At 48.1% G+C, this 20,265-nt stretch overlaps 1 protein-coding gene across 4 annotated transcripts in view; it reads left to right on the top strand.

Annotated features, from left to right (window-relative positions):
- Nucleotides 1-20,265, top strand: part of Stox2 (storkhead box 2) — a 218,235-nt gene that overhangs the window by 95,302 nt on the left and 102,668 nt on the right. Inside the window, exon 1 of one of the 4 annotated variants that reach the window (XM_021642449.2) lies at nt 15,361-17,060. The exons of 2 other annotated variants lie outside the window; for them this stretch is intronic. In XM_021642449.2, the coding sequence (XP_021498124.1) occupies nt 16,895-17,060 (166 nt within the window). In that variant the 5' untranslated portion in view covers nt 15,361-16,894. Of the gene's footprint in view, nt 1-15,360; nt 17,061-20,265 lie in introns of those variants that run through there. One more of the 4 variants, XM_021642450.2, reaches the window with a different exon arrangement.

Genomic DNA, 20,265 nt, shown 5'->3' with positions numbered 1-20,265 from the left:
TAGCCCCATAACTCAAATAGTTCAAGTTTAAAACTACATCATGACTCTGGAAAAATCTTTGGGAAGCTTGCTTCCAGGGAGCTAAAGATGTGTGAACACACACTTTGTAGAGCCAGGAAGCCAGATCAGATACCATTTGGAAATTAGTCTCTGAGACTCTTTGGAAACAAAATTGTGCCCATTAAATGTCTGGGTTCAACTTTTTGGTTTTCTTTGTTGCTGCCTGTCTCTTTCTAGTACAGTGGGTCTCAACCTTCCAAATGCTGTGACCCTTTAATACAGTTCCTCATGTTGTGGTTGACCCCCAACTATAAAAATTATTTCACTGCTGCTTCAGTAGTAAAACTACAGTTATGAATCATAATTGTAAATATCTGATGTGCAGGATATCTGATATGCGACCCCCAAAAGGTTGAGGCGCTGTCCTAGCGGCTTCTCATTTGCATGGAGCCCCATCTTCTTTCTAGCATGGCCTCCCAGCTTCCCTCCCTGGAGGTAGCCACAGGTATGTGTCAGCCTCTTCGCTGGCAGGCTGTGATCACACAGATTACCTGCTCGCAGGCCGAGGCAAGGTTATAGGCTGTGGCTCTAGTCGGGTTTGTGTGCTGAGGCATCTTCATGTGAGGAATGTTCCGACTTGCCCCTCTGCCCTGCTCCTCTGCTCTGCCAGAGAGCCTGCAGCTTGAAGGACTGCAGGAAGGAGGCGGTGGCCTCTTCGTACCTGTACTGTCTGGTTCCTCGGGGGATCCAGGAAAGCAAGAGGGACTGGAAGCAGCTGGCAGCACGTGCAGTAACCTCACCCTCCCTTTTCCATGTTAAATAAACAAAATCATAGTGATACCTATTCAGAATGCATCTTGCAAAATCTTTGCCCTCAGTGGTGAAAGAAAGCTGACAGCGGTATCCCTCAACCCTCCCCCCCACACACATAAAAATATATGTCTATGACTTAATATACTTATTTATCTTACAGAGGATGCATTTTTGAACCCTTGTCTTCCCATTCCCCATTGTGTGTGTGTTTCTCTCTGTGTCTGTCTGTCCGTTTGTCTATGCTTGTGGACATCAGAGATCAACCCTGGGTGCCATTACTCAAATGCCAGCCTTTTTATTTTGTGGATGCAGGATCTCTTGGGACTCTGCTATTAGGACTGTTGGCCAGGGAACCTGCAGATCCGCCTGCCTCTGCCTCCCCTACACTCCTACTGGTAAAATTATAAGTATTCACCATTAATCCTGGTGTTCTTAATCTGGGTTGTGGAGATCAAACTTTTCCTCTCATTTATGGTGTTCCTGGCAACCGTGCCACCAATGAAGCCATCCCCGGCCCCTGGACCGGTTTCTCTTCACTTGAAGGAAGGTGGCCATGTATCTGAGAAGGTGCTGGTATGGTGTTTTGTTTTGTTCTAATGCAACCAGTAACACTCTTTCTATTTTAAAAGAGCATCCTATGCTCGAGGAGATGGTTCAGTAGGTTAAAGTGCTCATGGCCAGGCATAAAAACCTGAGTTTATCCCAGAGATTCACATGGTGGAAGGAGAAAACCAAATCCTCACCATTTGTCCTGTGACTTCCACAAGCCAGCTGTGGCATATGTACATACACACACACACACACACACACACACACACACACACACACACACACGTATATGTACTTATTTATCTCAGCTGAGTAATAAGCAATACTATGTCTCCTGACAAAAATCTCCTGCAGACCATTTTTTACGTAGTAACCTTCTTTGGTTAAAACATTAGTAGATAAAATTTTCACCGCACCTTTCTCATACCATGTGACGCCAATAAGCTTAATTAGTTAAGCTGTTAAGTATGAGAGAAAAGTTGAAAACAAGCTGTTCAAGTGGACTCCACAGACATTATTAATGACAGCAAGTGTAGTTTTCATTCTGTGCCGGCCCTGGAGACGTCAGCCATCACCCAAAGCCATTGCAAAGCCAGCTGAGTGTCAGTGGAACTAGTAAAGAAGTTCCCTATCTCCCTCTTATTTTCTGTACCTGTTATATCTGTACACAGGGGTGTACGTGTGGAGGCCAATGTTTTCCCTGTTTCCCGTGAGGGAGTATGAGGCCTGTCACTCAACCTTGGAGCTAGCCACGTTTCAGCTAGGCTGACAGGGAGCCAATCTAGTGAGCCTCCTGTCTCCGTCCTCTGCAGTCCTGAGGTTAACAGGCCACGCGAGGAGGCTTGTACATGGGTATTGGGAGTCCTTAACCAATGAGCCATCTTACCCCAGGAATTCTTAAATAGTCTTAAAAATATAAATACCTAACGTTCTAAAGAACAAGCAAACATACAAAAACTGTGAGTGAAACTGGATAAGACAGGAAGTGATTGAGTTTTGCCTCTTTTATTTATTTGTTGGTTTATTTGTTTATTTATTTATTGGTTTGTTTGTTTTGTTTTTTTGAGACAGGGTTTTTCTGTGCAGTCCTGGCTGTCCTGGAACTTGCTCTATAGACCAGACTGGCCTCAAAATCACAGAGATCAGTCTGTCTCTGCCTCTGGAGTGCTAGGATTAAAGGCGTACGCCTGCACCATTGGCTTTTTTTTTTTAATAATTAATTTTTATTTTTATGTACATTGGTTTTCTGACTGCATGTATGTCTATGTGAGGGTGCTGATCCCCTGCGACAGGAGTTACAGACAGTTGTGAGCCATCATGTGGGTTCTGGGAATTGAACCCAGGTCCTCTGGAAGAACAGCTAGTGCTCTTAACCATTGAACCATCTCTCCAGGCCCTGAGTTTTGTCTTTTCTTAAACTGTTCCTGTAGAATGCTTCTGAAATCACTGGAAACTGCATGGTGGAGGCATGATCCATCCTTTAAAATCTAGTTGTGTAGTAGTTTGGTGGCCAGGGAAGGAGCTCTGTGTGGACGTGCGAACAGAACGAGAAAAGAAAGCTCTCAGTGTTCATCAGTCTGAAGGAAGCCTCCAACCTCATGACCCATGTGTGGAAATGAGCAAGGTGGGAAGGGTGGTGGGGTGTTCAGGTGGAGCTGGGGTGAGGGTGGCCTGTGAGAGGCATGCTCCTAGCATTTCTCTTCATGCACTTGTACTTCTTCATAAGATCACTTACACAGGGAGGGGTCGTCTAGTCAAATATGTCTGTGGACTTCATGTTACACAAGGGACAGACAGTGACGAAGAAAACCCCCACATCCAGTAACAGCTCATAGTAGGTATTAGAGAGGTGGTGGGGGCAGGGCAGAAAAAAACATCCTGGGTCGTCATCCTCAGAAAGGAATTCTAGTTCTTCAGCCTCCAGATGTAACCTCTGCTTTCCTGCTTCGTTCAGTAAACACTGAAGTGTCATAGTCAGCCTTTCAGTTGCCGTAACAAATACCCTAGACAATCGGCTTATAAAGAGGAGAGGTTAATATGACCTCATACTTTTGGAGATTTCAGTTTGTAATTGATTGGCTCCATTGCCTTGGGCCTGTGGCGAGGCAGCATACCATGGTCAGAACCCACGTTGGCCCAAAACCATTAACTTTGTGTAAAAAAAGAAGCCAGGGTGCTATAGCCCCCTAGGAGCACACTCTCAGGGACCTAAAGACCTCTCACCAAGCCCATCCTCTCAGAGGTTTTATCTTCTCCCTGGTGTCTCCATAAAGGGTTATTTTCCCCCCTTAAGTACAAGTATTGGGGTATCAGTGGGTAAGATCACTTGCTATGCAAGCATGAGGAGCTGAGTTTGGATGGTCAGTGTAAAGGTCAGTTGTGGCCATGTGTGCCTATACCTCCAAATCGTGTGTGTGTGTGTGTGTGTGTGTGTGTGTGTGTTTCTGTGGACAGGAGGAATTCTGGATCTTGCTGACCAGCCAGTCTAGCCAAAAGAGGTAAACTTTCATTTCCCTGAAGTGACCCCGTCTCAAGGGAATCAGGCAAAGCAGTGATGGACCAGGATACCCAGCGTCTTCCTCTGGCCTTTCACCCATGCACGAGGCCTGTGTGCCCCTGACAGGCAGCATCCAAGAACACCAGAGACAGAAAGTGCTGTTGGGAACGGATCTGCCTGGTGTTTTGTTTCCATAGTGATAGGAGCCCAAGGTGCTGCTGCCCTGTGGCATCTGGAGAACAAACATGTGACAACCTGCACTTACAGTGATCTTTTAAGTGAAAAGCACAAAGTCTCAAAAACGGAAACAGGGACAGTCGCTGGCTGTGGGTGTCTGGTGGCAGTATGCTACAGAGTTGGGGTCTGTCTGTGTAGCTCCATTGCTGTCTTGGACTTTAGTGGCTCCTTTCCCAATATTTTTTTTCTTGCCAGTATTTATTTGTGGTCTTATAGCTTTTATGATCTTTGTGATTTAAAAAAAAAAGATAGAAGTTACATCTATTTCGTGTGTGTGTGTGTGTGTGTGTGTGTGTAGGGGGTGCATATGTGCCGTAGGAAGAGTGGAGGTCAGAGGTCAAGGTTCAGAAATCAGTTTCTGTTTTCTACCATGTGAATTCTAGGGCTCAAACTCAGGTTGTCAGGGTTGGCAGCAGGCTTCTTCACCTGACGGGACATCTCACCAGCCCCTTCATGATTTCTTTAATGAGAGAGAGAAGCGGGCTACGAATGAATAGATTTTCTACTGCATAAAAATCCCCTGGTTATGTTGACGAAAAATATGTCAAGGATTTGCTCAACATAAATAGAAAGTGTGCATTTTTTTTTCTTTATGAAGTGACAGGAGTTAAAAACATGCTCATTTTAATTTTTCCAAACACATCAAGGTCAGCATTAGTCATTATAACCCAAGGAACTCACAGATACTGGGATCTCAGCTCGTCTATGCAGGCTGGATGGAGGAGCAGCATTAAGAAGCACAATGGAGAGGCTATGGAGGAAGTCTTGCTCTGCCTCTTGGAGCTTGGCAGGAGAAGCAGATGCTAATCACCTATTTCCACAGCAGAAGCCAGAGATGTGTGTGGAAAACGGGAAAAAAAATTATCAAAATTGTTAGCCATGCAAATCAGGTGACTGAGTTTCTTCCTCCTCCAGCCCCATCAACCTGTAACTTCTACTTCAACCTGTCTAATCCACAAACTTAGATTTCAGGAGGGAGAACCTGGTGTTGGCCCCGTGGGTCTTAGACAAACTTTGGCTCTCGCTAGACCAGCGGTTTTCTATCTTCCTAAGGTTGTGACTCTTTATTCAGCTCCTCAACCATAAAACTATTGTTATTGCTACTTCATAACTGTAAGTTCGCTATGTGAATTATAACAGAAAGATCTGGTACGCAGGATGGTGGTCTTAGGCAGCTCCTGTGAAAGGGTCGTTTCACCCCCAAAGGTGTTGCAACCCGCAGGTTGAGAACCACAGGTCTAGAGCAAGGCTGTTCTTTGTGGGAGGGTCCTGGATTAGATGTTGTGAAAAATTAAATTATGGGTGCAATTTTTTTTTGGCCTACTTGAGTTCACTTTTGGCTCTTCAAATACTCAGATGTAGCTGCAGTGTGAGGTAGTATGCAAAAACAATTTTTCAAAACAAGACAGATTTTTAAAAGGTGATTCATGGGGCAGGGAAGATGGCTCAGTCAGTGGCATGCTTGCTGTGTGAGTTTGATCCTCAGTGCTCAAGTTTAGGAAAAACAAAAAAGCCCGGCATAGTGGAGTGATGAATTTCCACTGCTGGTAAGGGGCTCCTCAGGCCTCTCTGGGCAGCCTCCTTAGCCTTATCATTGAACATCAGGGCCCACTGGGAGACCCTGTGTCAAAGATGAGGTGAATGGCTCCTACAGCATTATGCCTGAGGTTGCGCTCTGACTTCCACAGATGTGTGCATACATATGCTCATGTACTGCCACATACATGTTCATCTGCACATACACACACATTGGAAGAAATAAAAGTGACTCAACCGTACTTGGGCTTATACTGAATTTTGGTGAGCTGGTGTCTTTGAGTAAAGACAGTTAGGGACTTTTCAGGTTCATTGGGAAAGACAAAACAACCCAACACTCATTTGTTGTGTGTGGGCAGGACACAGGGGCTCCTGTCGCTGTACTGCATGCATGTGCAGTTGAGAGGGGAAAAAAAAAACTATCAGGACTCAATTCTTTCTTTGGCAGGGATTGAACTTACATCATCAGACTTGCTTGGTGGCTAGCTCTTTTACCTGATGAGCCATCTTGCTGGCTGTGAAAATATGTCTTAATAAAGTTGAAGAGCATCTTATAGGCTTGATCCAAAAGCCCCTCGGGGTATTTTCCCAAAAAAAGAATGTGTAGGTGTTGTTAAATATATGCTCTATGTGGAATAATTTTTGGTAACAAAGTTCAGTGAACAAAACTAAATGCTTTCACTGTTAATGCCCAACCTTGCCAGAGAAAATAGCTTAGTATTTTCCATTATCTCAGACTGCATTCACTTGTGAATTGGGGCTTCTCCATGCTAGTTACTATACAATGGGAAATATCTAATTATTTTGGCATACAGTCTGCTGTCTTTAAGCTATTTAATATTGAACTGAATTACTGATTCTCAAGTTTGATTTTTCAAATTAAAAAGCTTTTTTGGAGCGATCGTCTAACAAATAAGTTAGGCGTATGATTGCGACTCCTTAGTTCTGGGATTATAGGTGTATACCGCCCTGTGTAGCTCTTGTATATTTTGTTTTAATTTTTAGATTTTGCAATATAGTCTTATTTTACTGAATGCTTATACTTTTGCAAGTGAGCTGAGTTTCAATTCATGGCCTGCCTTCTTCTTCCCTATCGAGAGCCTGAACCCAGGCCTCCAAGGTATAACACAGTAGTAGAAATATAGAGTCTGGTGTCAAAACGAACGGAGTTATAGACAGCAGTCAGTGACAGAGAGAGAAGAAATGCAGACAGCTTCCAGAATCCTGCCTGGGTTTACCGGATGCTAAGAATATGGTTACCAGGCATGGAAGTGTGTACCAAGAGCAGAGAGGTGGGTCTGGAGAGATGGTTCAGTGAGCGAGAATTCCCTGAATGCTCCCCAAGTGTAAGCACCTACACTTGAATCTCCCCACTCTCATGAAAAACTGTGGCTCGTGGTATATACATCTATAACCCCAGCAATACAGGCCGTGGAGACAGGAGGATTGCTGGGGAATACTGCGGCTTGCTGGCTACCAGGCCTAGCTCCAGCGCAGTGAGAGACTGTTTCAAGGTCATAAGTTGACGACAGGCAGAGCAGGACCCCCAATCTGTCCTCTAGTCTCTGAGCACCCATTTGCACACTTCCACGCACGCTCACCACACAGCCTACTTAAAGAAAACAAAAGTGCCCGGAGAAATTGGAGTGTAAGGGTGATAGCGCTGGGTTTTGTGTAATGAGTGTACCGTGAGCTGGTTATCCACGAAATATCCGGGGAGACGGCCTGAGAGGAGGGCATCGGCACTATGGAGAAGGGTGACTGGAACAGAATTCAGACAACAGCCTGTGTTCCTCCATCCGGACACCACGGGGTCGGAGAGCCAGGGGAGAATGGTAACAGAACTGTGGCGACATGCCAAAGAGGAAGAAGTGGCCGAATCACGTAAGGACTGAAGTCGTGAATGGATTAGGCAGTGGAGAGATGGCTACTCTATCACCAGGAGGAGAAATGGGTGTGTACGTTAGGCATTGCTTAACTGTACAAAGGAGTGGGAAAGTACCAGTCAGAAGGAGTCGCCTAAGCAATGAGAGCACAAAGTTCAAGAAAAGAATGGATTTAAAATTCAAATCACTCCTCTTGTCTCTCTCTCTGTGAGTGTAGACATCAGCCCGTAGAGAATGGTAATATCCCTCACCCAGTGTCCTCTGTCTGTCTCCCCCTCGCCCTCACCAAGGCTTGCAGGCTCTGTCTTGGTAAACGCTTCCTGTTTCCCTCCTCCCCCCGTTTCTGCTAAAATTCAAGTTCAAACCTACATCCATCCCCTCAGTTGGGCCTTCATGCTTTCTAGGCTTCCCTCCCTAGACCGGCTCAGCAGTTTTGCCCCCGGCAGCAGTGGCCATGCTAGAAAAACATTCTTTTTAGCTGTACAGTTCAGCATCTTTGGGGAAGTTTCTACAAGTGGGTGTCTGTCACGGAGCGAGCGGTCACTTGCCTGACTCCTGGCTCCGCTCCGTCGGGGCTTACCTCGCTGTGAGTTTGCTCAAATGCCGGACGCCACGCTGCGGGGTTTCTCGCGGGGTTTCTCGGGCTCGGCCCAGAGCTGCTGTACAGTTTGTGGTCTATCACAACAGATTCCCATCATCCCAGCATCCCCTGTCTCTTGTTGGCAGTCGGCTGAGTGGGTTGCGTTATTTGGAACACGTGTCTGCTTACCCCTCTCCTTGATGGGATGGATATTCAGTCTACCTTTGAGCCAGTCGAAGGCTTTTACGTGAGAAGGTACACACGTGTAAAACAGTGTCTTCCCACGTTTTAGAAGCTAGGAAGAGACGGCAGGCTAGCCTTGCTTCCCCAGAGCCGAGAACACTCCTTCCTTCCTCCCAACAGTGAGCTCCAGACCAAAGAACGTGTGGGCATGGGCTCTCTCACCAGGCTGTGCTGCGAAGTGAGGCAGCCTCAGTGGGCAAGCTGGAGGCCTGGATAGGGCCACCTGTGTGTCACTGGTTGGCCAAGGTTCTCTTTCCCTACGCCTCATCTTTTTCTTTCACGTGGTATTTTTAATACAGAAAAGCAGCCTTTAAGATTTCAATAATTCCCGGGCCTTCTCCCAAACTGGGCGAGGGATCTGTCTGTGACCATATCTTTATTTGGTGTCTCTTCTCATCCACAGAAACAATGAATAGTCAGCTTCCTCCCTAAGTCCTCATTCAGCCTCTGGAACACTTGGCCACTCTCTGAAGAGGGAGATGCCAAATCCAAAGGGTTGGAGATGGCTTACCAGTTGGAGAGCTAGGCAAACTCTATGCTCTGGAATTGATTGTAAGGGCTCTGGGGATATCCCAGGAGTGGGGATCTGGGGTGAGGTTGTCTCATGTCCCCTGCTGTAGGAACCACCTGGTGTTTCCAAAGCTTGAACGGCCTTTGAGTGGCTGCAGTTGCTTGTCTGACTCCTGGCTCAGCTCCATCGGGCCTACCTTGCTGTGAGCTTGTTCAAATGCTGGACACCCCCTTGTTGGGTCTCTCTAGCTCAGCCTAGAGCTGCTACACAGATGCCACCTCACTTGTCAGCCCTCTCTGTACTGTTATTTTCCATGCTAGGCTCCTGGTACATGCTTGGCCGATAGGGAGTGGCATTATTAGGATGTGTGGTCTTGATCCAGTAGGTGTGACCCAGTTGGAAGAAGTGTGTCACTGTGGGGACAGGCTTTGAGGTCTCATATGCTCAAGCTACACCCAGTGTGCCACTCAGTCTCCTTCCGCCGCCTGATGATCAAGGTGTAGAACTCTCTCAGCTCCTTCTCCAGCACCATGTCTACCTGCATAATGCCATGCTTCCTGCCACGATGGTAATGGACTAAAGCTGTGAACGGCAAGCCAGCCCCAGTGAAATGTTTCCCTTCATAAGAACTGTCATGGTCATGGTGTCTCTTTACGGCAATGAAACCTTAGCTGAGACACATCACACAGCTGACGTGGAAGCTTCAACTTGTATTCCAAGTAGTTGCACATGTACAGTTCCTAAAGAAGGCACAAGTTGGACCAGGAGTGACACTTTGGACACATGGAGAGAGCTACTTCACCTTCAGGTCAGAGGTTACACATAGGACAAAGCTCTCTCGCTTTCTCTCTCCTCTCTCTTTGAAAAGATCCTGAAGTTTGATTTGGGTCATTTGGAAAAATTAAATCTAATAATGAAATTCAGACTTAATTCAGTTTTTTTAAAAATACTGGTTTATTAAGCAACATTGTATTAAAATGAAGTGAAAGCTGCTTTTGGTTTTTGTGAGTTTGATGCACTGTTGCCGCCCTAACAGGGAGGCGACTTTTTGCTTTCTCATTGCAGCATTTAGTTCCTATATTTGTAATAACACTGAAAGAGAAGTAATGGTACAGCTGTAAGCGATCGGCTTGAACTGAAGTCTAAATTTCCTTAATTTAATAGTTAGGCCCATGTAAGGACATAGGTAAATACCTTTTATTAACTTGATATGTACCTTTAAATTTTGTATATTTAATTAGAAAGTTTTATTATTATTAAATTTATTCAATTTCATATAATTTCCCCTTCTCTCCAGTACTTTCTGTGTCTTCTCCATTTCATATTTATGGCTTCCCTCTTTGTTAATTATTATCACCGACATGTGTTTATATTAATTCATAAACATATAAATGCAGCCTGCTGAGTCTATATACTGTCACTTGTATGTGTGTGTTTTCAGGGCTGAACACTTGGTTTTAGATAGCTAATTAGGGATCTCCTTCCTGTTGAAGACTGATTATGCTACTGTCTTATCAGTTATTAATTGTCTATGGCTCTTCATTTAGGGGCGGAGCTTTGTGGCGTTTCCTCCATGCATGTTGGGATGGTGGCTGGGGTGTTGTCATTATTAAGGCCTTGTTTGGGCAATGCCATTGTTGAGATTTCCTGAGTGTAGTTTCCCTTATGGAGAGGACATAGATCGCTCAGTAGATGTCCTGTCCTCTGCTTTTGTAATCTTTCCATCTTCTCTTCTTAGATGTTCTCAACTGGGGCTAGGCACCTCTGGAGATTTCTTTGATAAAGGGTTCTATTCTACATTTTCCTCTGGGCATACGGGTAACCAACCGTTCTGAATGCAGTTAGAGATTTATACTGGTTTGGGGCAGTGGTTGGAGTAGTTTCTTTTCTAAGTTTTATGGCCTCCCCAATCATGGGGAGTTAGCTAGGTTTCCGGTACCAAGTTTGATTTCCGTCCCATTGAGTGAGCCTTAAGTCCTGTTAGACAGCTGTTGGCTACCTCCCAATTTTAACTGCCGTTACAGCATGTTTGGTGCTATATTGTCATTCTGGTTATTTTTGTTGTTTGTAGGTGTCATGGCTGGGTAGGACTATTGATTACTTTTATCCCTCAGTGGCTTGTATGGCACCTTCAGGTACTATGGAAGCTAGTCCTCAAGGAGGAGCATTCCAGGTCATATTCAGCTCAGTTCCTCCAAGACCCATGGCTGAAGTACATTGTGTCTTCAGCAACAGGATCTCATCTTTAAATTCTGGGAGGCAACCGGGGGCAATAGCAATAGCCTATATTATTTTGGGAGTCTTTTGAACTCTTCTAATCAACAACTCAAAGCGAGATTCTTCATGCTTGGTACTGGGGTTTTACTTAGACATACTACAGATCTTGAGGGGAGCATTATCACCCTTAGGTGAGTAATTTCATACTCTCTCTCTCTCTCTCTCTCTCTCTCTCTCTCTCTCTCTCCCCCCACCTATATAACATATAATTTTAGGTAGACATAATTCATAGGATTCCCTATGGCTTTTTCAAACAACCTCAGTATTATACAATTATTATTATGGTGCTAGTCGTTCTAAGGTGCTCGGTAACATGGAGTCCATCAGAAACTTAACACTCATTTCTATGACTGCCTTCATCTTGCAAAGCTGAAAGCCTCTGTCCATTACACAATAGCTCCCTAGCTCTTCCTCCCTCTGCACTGGCAGTGACACTTCCGCGGGTATCTCTTGGGTTTGACTGGCCTACTTCGTGTTAGTAGGACACATCATATTAGTCTTGCTGTGGTTCATCTGCGTTGCAGCAGGTATGAAAGTGCCCTTCCTTCTAGAGACTAAATACTATTCCGCTCTATGGATAAGCTACGTGTTGTTCATGCATCGATGGACAGCAGTTGCTTTCACATTGGAACTTCAATGAATAAAGCTGCCGTGAACATTGCTTGCGAATCTCTCTCTCGTACCTTGCATTCAGTTCATCTGGGCACATACTCAGAGATGAATTACTGGATTGTATTTTAATCCTTTCTCTTTCTCTTTCTTTTCTTTTCTCCTTCCTTCCTTCCTTCCTTCCTTCCTTCCTTCCTTCCTCCCTCCCTCCCTCTCCTTCCTTCCTTCCTTCCTTCCTTCCTTCCTTCCTTCCTTCCTTCCTTCCTTCCTTCCTTCCTTCCTTCCTTCCTTCTTCCAAGATAGGATTTCTCTGTATCCCTGGCTGTCCTGGTACCTGCTCTGTAGACCAGGCTGGCCTCAAACTTACAGAGATTCGCTTGGCTTTGCCTCCTAAGTGCTGGGATGAAGGATGTCCTCCACCGCAGCCCAGCCTTTTTTGGGGGTGGGGTGGGGTGCGATATTGCCATACTGTTCTCCATAGCTATACAGTTTAGTCAGTCCAGCCAACCATACATAGGGGCTCCAATGTCTCTCCACTACTGAAGTGCTTTCTTTTTGTACTTTCCTCCCTCCCTCTCTTCCACCCTCTTCCCTCCTACAGTCTCCCTTCTCTTCCTTCCTTTTGATAATGGCCTTCCTAAAGGTTATAGAGGGTACCTTATAATACCTTTGACCTGCATTTCTCTGATGATTAGTGATGCTGAGAAGTTTTATATGGTTATTCTTATATTTTTGTTTGTGAGCCTAGCCTTTAACGGCCTAGGCATCTCTCCAGCCCTTATGTGCTTATTCTTATTGGATATCTATGTGTCTTCTTTGAAACTTTTGGATTAGGTTATTTGATGTGTATGTGTGTGTTGTTTCTTTGAGTTTTAACAATTCTCTCTGTATTGGAGATATTAATCCCTTATTAGATTTATGGTTTGCAATTTTTTTCTCCCATTCTGCAGAAGGTATTTTTCTGTTCAGAATGTCTTTTGGTTTAAAAATTAAAAAAAAAATTTAAACCAAGCCAAATTTATCTGAGTTTTTTTTTTCTTTTCTTTTTGACACCTTATATTTGTTATATTCATTCATTTTCTTTTTCTTTTTTTTTTTTTTCTTTTTTAGATAGGGTTTCTCTGTATAGCCCTGGCTGTCCTGGAACTCACTCTGTAGACCAGGCTGGCCTCAAACTCACAGAGATCCGCCTGCCTCTGCCTCCCGAGTGCTGGTATTAAAGGAGCTGTGCCACCACTGCCCTGTTTATACTCATTTTTAAAAAGCGGTTGATATATCTGAGTGGGGAAGCCTTCAACTCAAGTCTTCCCACGGGTTCAGCAGGGCTTTGCTAGTCAGCTATTTAGAGCAGTGAGCAACAGGGACTAGAACACAATGTCTCTTAGCCTCCAGGGCTCACACTTCTGTTCCTCTTAATTTTACTCAATGGTGACAAATCTAACAACTTTAAATGATGAGAATTTCAGCCAAAATTCCTACAACTCACCGTCTGACCAGGTCTGAAACCAACGTCACAGTCAAATTAAAGTCACAAAACAGATCTAAGTAGTATTTCTGTTCTCATACATAAAACTAGATATGCAATTTTTTCTTAAGCCTGAATTAAAGATTTGAGTATCAAACGGACTTGCTTAGCCATTTTTTTTCTGTCTACGTGTGTATGGGTATGCAAGCGTGTTTGTGTATATGTATTTGTGCACGTCTGTATAGATCTGGTGAGCCACAGGGGTCCTATCTGCTTGTCTGGTGCCACATTTATGAGTGTGTGCCACCAAACCTGGCTTTTTTTTTTTTTTTTAAACACCGGTTGTGGTTGTGTAAACTCAGGCCCTCATGGTGTGACTGAACTGTCTCCCCAGCTATTAAGTTTTGATTGTGCATTTCCCAGGTTGAATACTGGGTTTCCCAGTGATGGGCTGACTAGGAACGCTGTCCTCCCAGGAGAGCTGGGGGTTCAGGGGTCACATGGGAGCAAAGCAGGCTTTCCTGTAGCACAGATGGACGGTCGGCGCTGAGCTTGGCTCTCACCGCGGTTGTGCTCACCTGTCCTCTTGGGATGACCGACCCACTTGTTAGCTGCTGTGGATGAGTCAGTTGGTGGGGGAAGGGATGGACAGGAGGGCGGTTGGGGCTACCATACCTGCTTCTTGCGTCATCTGGGTTCTGGCATATTGACTGCATGGTTCCTATGTGTCTGGCTGCTCTCACTTCCCTGCAAGATCTGTCGTCACACATGACAGAGGCCAGCTATAGTTCTCTCCTCTTCAAAGACGCACCAGCCTACTCATTGTTTCACAATGTGAATATGGACACACACACACACACACGTATATATACCAAATTACATGTAATGCAAAACTTACTTCTCAAAAATCCCCAACCAGCCCCCACCTTATCTTCCACCCTCTAAGCTCTTTCTACACGGAGGTTGTAAAATCACGGCTGGACCTTCACGGTGAGCCCTTCTATGGCTGCGGGCCCACCAGGAGTAGACTATAAAGCGCTGAACTTGGCCAGCAAGTCCCTGCATGATCTACTCTCCCTTCCTCCATGACCTCATCGCCCACGGCTCTCTCGTTCAGCTCTGATTCCAGCCGCTCAGCACCGGCCTTCTTGCATTTCTTCCAACAGAAACCAAGACTGTTTTCTACCTCAGGGCCTTTGCACAGGCTGTTCCCATGGCCTCAAACTCCAACTCCTTCATTATTTGAGGAGCTCTTCCTGCTATAGGCCCCAGCTCCTGCCATGCTCCGTGGGGGCCACGCTTCTTCCTAAAATGTAGCACAAATTTTGGCTTTTAACTCGGCTTTTGGTATTTCTTTTCTACCAGGCCATACGCTGCATGGGGCCATATTTGATGTTTTGCCTACTTAATCTCATCTGCTCAGTGAACGAGTATCATAGCTGTCACACGATCACCATTACTCTTAAGTCGTAATTATTCCAAGAATTTGCGTAACCACCTTAGTTAGTCGCATGAGAGATACTAGCAATTTGAGCTAGAAAAGTGTCAATATTTATAAAACCATTTAAAAAATCAGCGCTGTGGCGCTTTGCATATCGATCCTTCTAAACCAGTATTTCTGTGTCTTGCCATTTTAGCAAAGCGTAGCTTTGGAGGAGTCATCCTGACTGACTTTAAAAAAAAGAGGTCGCTGAACGTTAACTAATAGGCTTAGAGTTGATGCAGTTATGGGTTTTATTTGTGACTTTTCATCTCCGCCCCCATCTCCAGGGATGTCCTTTTGGCTGTGCATTACCAAGATGCAGACTGGAGAGATGGATGGCGGTCCCTCTTCTAGATCTCATTGCCTTTCTGTCTCCTGGAAGTCTTGCCAGGGCTGCCTGAATTTTAACCCTTTAGAGCCCTCTGAGTGCCGAGCACACGTCCCCATGACGGCTCCCTTTTGCTGGCTCTGCATCTTGTCACTCATCAGCGTGGAACACCACCTTTAAAATGATTGGGAACGTCTCGTTGTCACAGATGCATTAAAAAAAAAAAAAAAAAAAAAAAAAAAAGATCACCTCGAGAGGCAATCAGGTTTATGCTGGTTGTTTATAGCTCAAAACGCATTTTTTTTTTTTTTTTTTTTTGGCAACCTAAATGGGGAGGTGAGCGTGGTGGATAAGGATGGGAGTGGCGGCGCGTGGCGGGGCTGGCGGCCGGGCCGGGCGCCTTTAACTCGGCGTGACCTCGCGTCTGGCCCGCGCCCCCTCCTCCGCGCGCACCGCTGTCCTGCAGCGATTGGTGCTCGGACCATAAACAGCTGTGCAGGGCCCGGCGGTGCGGAGGCCCCGGGCCCGCCAGTGCAGCCAGGCCACCGGGGAGTGACTTCCACCCAGGATCGCGGAGGGCGCAAGGCCGTTGGCGCGTGGCAGGCGGCGTGGGCCTGGCGTCCCCGCGCGTTCGCGGCGCCCCGTGGCTCGGGCCGGGCGCAGGTGGGCCGGGCCGGGCTCCCGCAGATCGGCGCGTTCCCACGGAAGCTAGCCCTCGGAGCGAGGGGGAGGGACCATCGGAAAGACGTGGAACGAGCCGCGCGGTGTCCTCGGCAGGGCCCAGGCCCCGCGCCGCCGCCGTCGCCGCCGCCGTCGCCGCCGCTGGGGCTTTGCCGCCGGGATCCAAGCCGAGCCTCCGCGCGGCCCCGAGATTAGCATGAGCCTGGGCGGCCACCCCGCTTCCCGCGGTGCCGAGCAGCAGCCCGCCAGTCCCCCAGCCGCGATGGCCCCGCGCGGGGGGCCGATGGCCGGGCTCCGCGGGCGCCGCGGCCCGTGAGGAGGAGCATGCCCGCGGCGGGGGGCCCACGCGTGTCGCCGCGCGCTCCCAGCCTCCCGCGCCCCCGCCAGCCTCGGAAGGAGGAAGCCTGACGCGGCGCCGCGGTCGCCAGCACCCAGCGGGCTCTCCGTGCGCTGTCGCAGCGGCGCTCCCGGTGCTCCCGCGCGCGCGTCCCCCCACCCCCCCGGTTCGAGCCTCTGGCATGAAGACTGCCTCCCGGGGGCTGCGGGAGAGGCAGGGGCGGCCGGCGCCGGGGACGGCGGGCCTCGCACCCGGAAGGTCCGGGGGGACGCGGCTCGGACGTTGTCATCCCCACGCCTCGAGCTGAAGCCTCCCGGTGCGGTTGGGGCCGCCGCCGCCCGGTCGGGCTCCCCCGGGCGTGTGATCCCGGCTCGGGGCCCCCGGAGGCCTCCGCTTCCTCGTTTGTTTGGGTCTTTTGTGCCCGTGGCACACTGTTGGCTGAGCGCTCCTGCGCTTGAATCGGGCCATTGTCTGCGCTCCCGTCGCTTCCACGCTTCGGGTCTCGGCGCGCCCCCACCCCGGCCGCCCCCTCCCGGCCGCCGAGCCTCCCAACGTGCCTTTCCCCGCAGGAATCTGGAAGCTGGGAGCCGCGCGGATTGCAAATGAAGTGGAATGCATTGTGGGACGAGTGTAAAATCGGAGCCTTCGCCGTGGGGGTGTGGGGGGGCGTGGGGAGGGCCGGACCTGCCGCCGGCGGTGTAGACACCGACGAGGAGAGGGGCTGGGGTGGGGGGGAAAAGGAAAAAAAAAAGATGCGCGCAGAGTCCTCCCGGGTCGTGGCCGCGGTAGACGGATGAAGCAGCGCGCTGCGCCCTGGTGCTGAGGCCCCGCTAACGGGGCACCAGGGTCGCCCTTCCCCACCATGAAGAAGACCCGGAGCACAACCTTGAGGCGAGCCTGGCCTAGCTCGGATTTCTCGGACCGGGCCTCGGACCGCATGAGGTCCCGCAGTGAGAAGGACTACCGCCTGCACAAGCGCTTCCCCGCGGCCTTCGCGCCCCAGGCTTCTCGGGGCTACATGACATCAGGTGGGTGACCGTGGGTTCGGCCTCCGGCAGTGTTCGCTGCCGGTTGGGAGGCTTGGTGGGGGGGGGAGAGGACCTGCGGTGATGGCTGTGCCGAGTTACGGGGAGAGCAGGGGGAAAAATTAGCTCCCATCCACCATTTTGTACCTCTCTGCAAGATCCGCAGCGGGCCCTCTCAATATGGGGTTGGGGAGCCATCGGCTAGGTGGAATTGGGGAGGGGGGGGGGGTCGAGACGAGCATCTGGTGTGCAGGGAGATGGGATGACGGCAGCCTCCCCGAGCTTTGTGAAAGGCGAGCCTGCCTCCAGGGTTGCCCGCAGTAGCAGGTTCGCCCGTGCCTGCCTGCATTATGGCTAGCTACCTTAGAGGGGATTTAAACAGACAGCCCCCCCCCCCTCCTTCAAAGGAACAGGTTCCCTGCGCCACTCCGGATGATTCGAGGCAGGGGCAAGCCCTGCCCATGTCCACCTGAGACTGGTTCGATTTGTCCGCGAGAGCTCTGCTGGAGCTCATGGAATGCTTGGGGAGGGGGTCGGGTGTGTTTGCGTATGGAGCGCGCACAGGATTGTGCGTGGACTTCGCAGGCTTTGCATCAGTGCTGTGGATGGAATGGAGGCTGTATCGTGTTTTGCATGCCGGATGGGCAGGACGAGCACAATGGTTCCTAGAAGCGCAGGCATCAAAATCGGTTTTCCTATGAGAACGGCTTGACTGTTCAGAGCCCAGAACGAGCAGCTCCTCTTTGAATCCCATTCACTGACTTTGCCCCACCGCTTGGGTTGCTGTGCCTGAGAGGCTGAAGGGGGAGAATCCTGCGAACCTTGCGGTCTGTGTTCCTTACTTGTTACCACTCGGATGTGAGGATGTGGAAGGCATCAGTGTTTTCATTCTGGAAAGAATTAATTTGCTTTTTAATGGAAGCATGGAGACTTGATTCTAAAACCAAGTCCCTGTCACCAATTCACCCTAAACCCTGTCTTAGCTGGTGAGATTGTTTTAAGCTTGTGGTGGGTACTTACAGTCAGTCTTTACTTTCTCCCTAAACAGCAAATTCTTTTAAATTAAAGTCAGTATATCACACTTCAAAAATGTCCCGTGGCCATGTCTCCATTCCCAGAAAAGCCTCAATAAAAGTAACTATCCTTTTAATTGCAAAATTGGGCAACCTAACGTTGCTGCGTGCTATTTTGGCAATCACACTCCCTGGATTTTCTCTCTCGTGAAAAACCAGATTTGGCAAGGAAGTAACAACCACAGTTTATGTTTAAGTAATTTAAGTCTAGCTGTGGTTGCTCCATTCTTCAGGCTCGTGTACACCTAGACACAGCTCTTCTCCGGATACACCATGGACATCAACCTTTTGTGCACACCAAGTGTTCAGCTAACCCTAAGCCTCCCCCCTCTTAGGGTTGGGATACTTTCTTTGCATCTTTGGCAAGCCCTTGCTTTCCTGCTTTCCTGCCCCACCCCCACCCCGCCCCAGAAATCAGAACTGACACTAAAATGCAGAGCTGCTGGAGGGCAGGTGGCTCTCAGTTCCCAGCAAACCTGCGAGACTCTTTAATAATGTCAGGCACATTCCCGTGGAGTCTATTTTTGTCTGTCTCATCATTGCTTCCTTGTGATCACATTTTCAGACTTTGCAAAAAAAAAAAAAAAAACAAAAAAAACCAAAAAAACCTCCGTGGTTGCCAGTGCTGTGTGAGGCATTTTTGAGGGCACAAGAGAGAGACTTCCAATTTTATATGGTTCTCTCGTTTCATTCTGTGTGTGACCTGCAGGCGGTCAGGTGGTCTTTCTGGGATAACCTGTTTCAAGTTGGTGGTGGTGGTCCTCTGGCCAGACTCAGGGTTAGGTTACTGCTGAGAACAGAAGATCCCAAGCAGAGAGCTGCGTCATTCATTCGGCGTTTGATGGAGTGTCTTGCTGGATTCTTGTGAGCATACAGGGCTGGACAGAACACGGGCTGTTATTTATTCTTCATTCCATGGTACCGCGTAGCACATGGCGTTACATAGTACATGGACTGAACAGCAGGTCTGGGGTTCCCTGGAAGGAAGAGTAAATAACAAGGCAAGTGCCTACAACGAGCATGGAGAGGGCGGTGGACCGGTTCTTCTCTGCTGCCTTTGGGAAGGCTCCAGAGCACAAGTGTCTTAGCATTTCCTTCCCCAGATCTGGCTCCTTTCAGCGTGCGGGAGGTTGTAGAAACTGGGATGCTGCGTGAGGCCCTTTTTGGAGGAAGCTCCTCCTACGAGACATGAAGGGAGTCTTACTTGTGTCAAGTTGTTTGTCCTGGGTACAGCTGAGCCTTTGTTTCCCATCTCCTAGCATGAACCATGAAGGGCCTTTGACAGTTCGTTCTGTCCTCCCATCGCTGGCTTCATCATTGCCTGTCACCATCCTCCTCCTTCCCCCCACCCACCCCCATTTTCAGTCAAGGAGAGTTTTGTTGTAGGTAAATTATCTGGATTCGGAGGGTAAGATAAGTCTCCTCAAAGAATGTGCCAAATACTCTATAATAGCTTCAGATTTGAGACTTTTTAGAAATTTCCCCTGAAAATGTGAAAATTAAGGGAAATTTAAAAAAAAAATTGGGAAATGAGAAAAATTCCAGGACAGTTTTAGAAATACACACCGTTAGCCATCCTGGGTTCAGTGCAGCTATCTGGGACAGAGTGTGAGCTCCAAGTGGAATGGAAGGCATCTATAGTAAGTTTTAATGAGACAGCCCCATTTCTATCCGATAATAAGTAATTACCAGTGTGGAATGTGATTTATAGCAGTGGGCTTGACCTTTGGCCTTGGTCTTTCTCTGCTCCCTGCAGGAGAAAAATTTAGGCTTACAAGGTCAGACCAGACACATATAAGGCTGACCAGCTCTTGCAAGAAGACAGCTGGATAGAAAACTGAACCTCTTGGTGGTGAAGACCAGGCTTTCTTTCTAGGCCTCTTTTCAGCCATCAAATGTAAAGTAATCCTAAGAGTCCCCAGCCTCCTAGCAACCAGGGGCTTCACAGGCCTGGAGAAGAGTTCACTGCTCCTCTTGCATATTCATTTCCCAAGAGTGGCTTCTGGGCAGAAGTGGGGGATCTTTGCCTTTTGTTCAAACCAAGATGAATATAAAATGTGCACAGCATTACAAGGAGAAGAAAGGAGGTTGGATCAAATGGATGTGGGACCATTCTGCCTCATTTTTTTTTTTTT

Source organism: Meriones unguiculatus, chromosome 4 (assembly GCF_030254825.1).
Source record: "Meriones unguiculatus strain TT.TT164.6M chromosome 4, Bangor_MerUng_6.1, whole genome shotgun sequence".
In the NCBI taxonomy this organism is placed as follows: Eukaryota; Metazoa; Chordata; class Mammalia; order Rodentia; family Muridae; genus Meriones; species Meriones unguiculatus.
The sequence above is the reverse complement of the archived record's forward strand: the minus strand, read 5'-3'. Positions and strand labels throughout refer to the sequence as shown.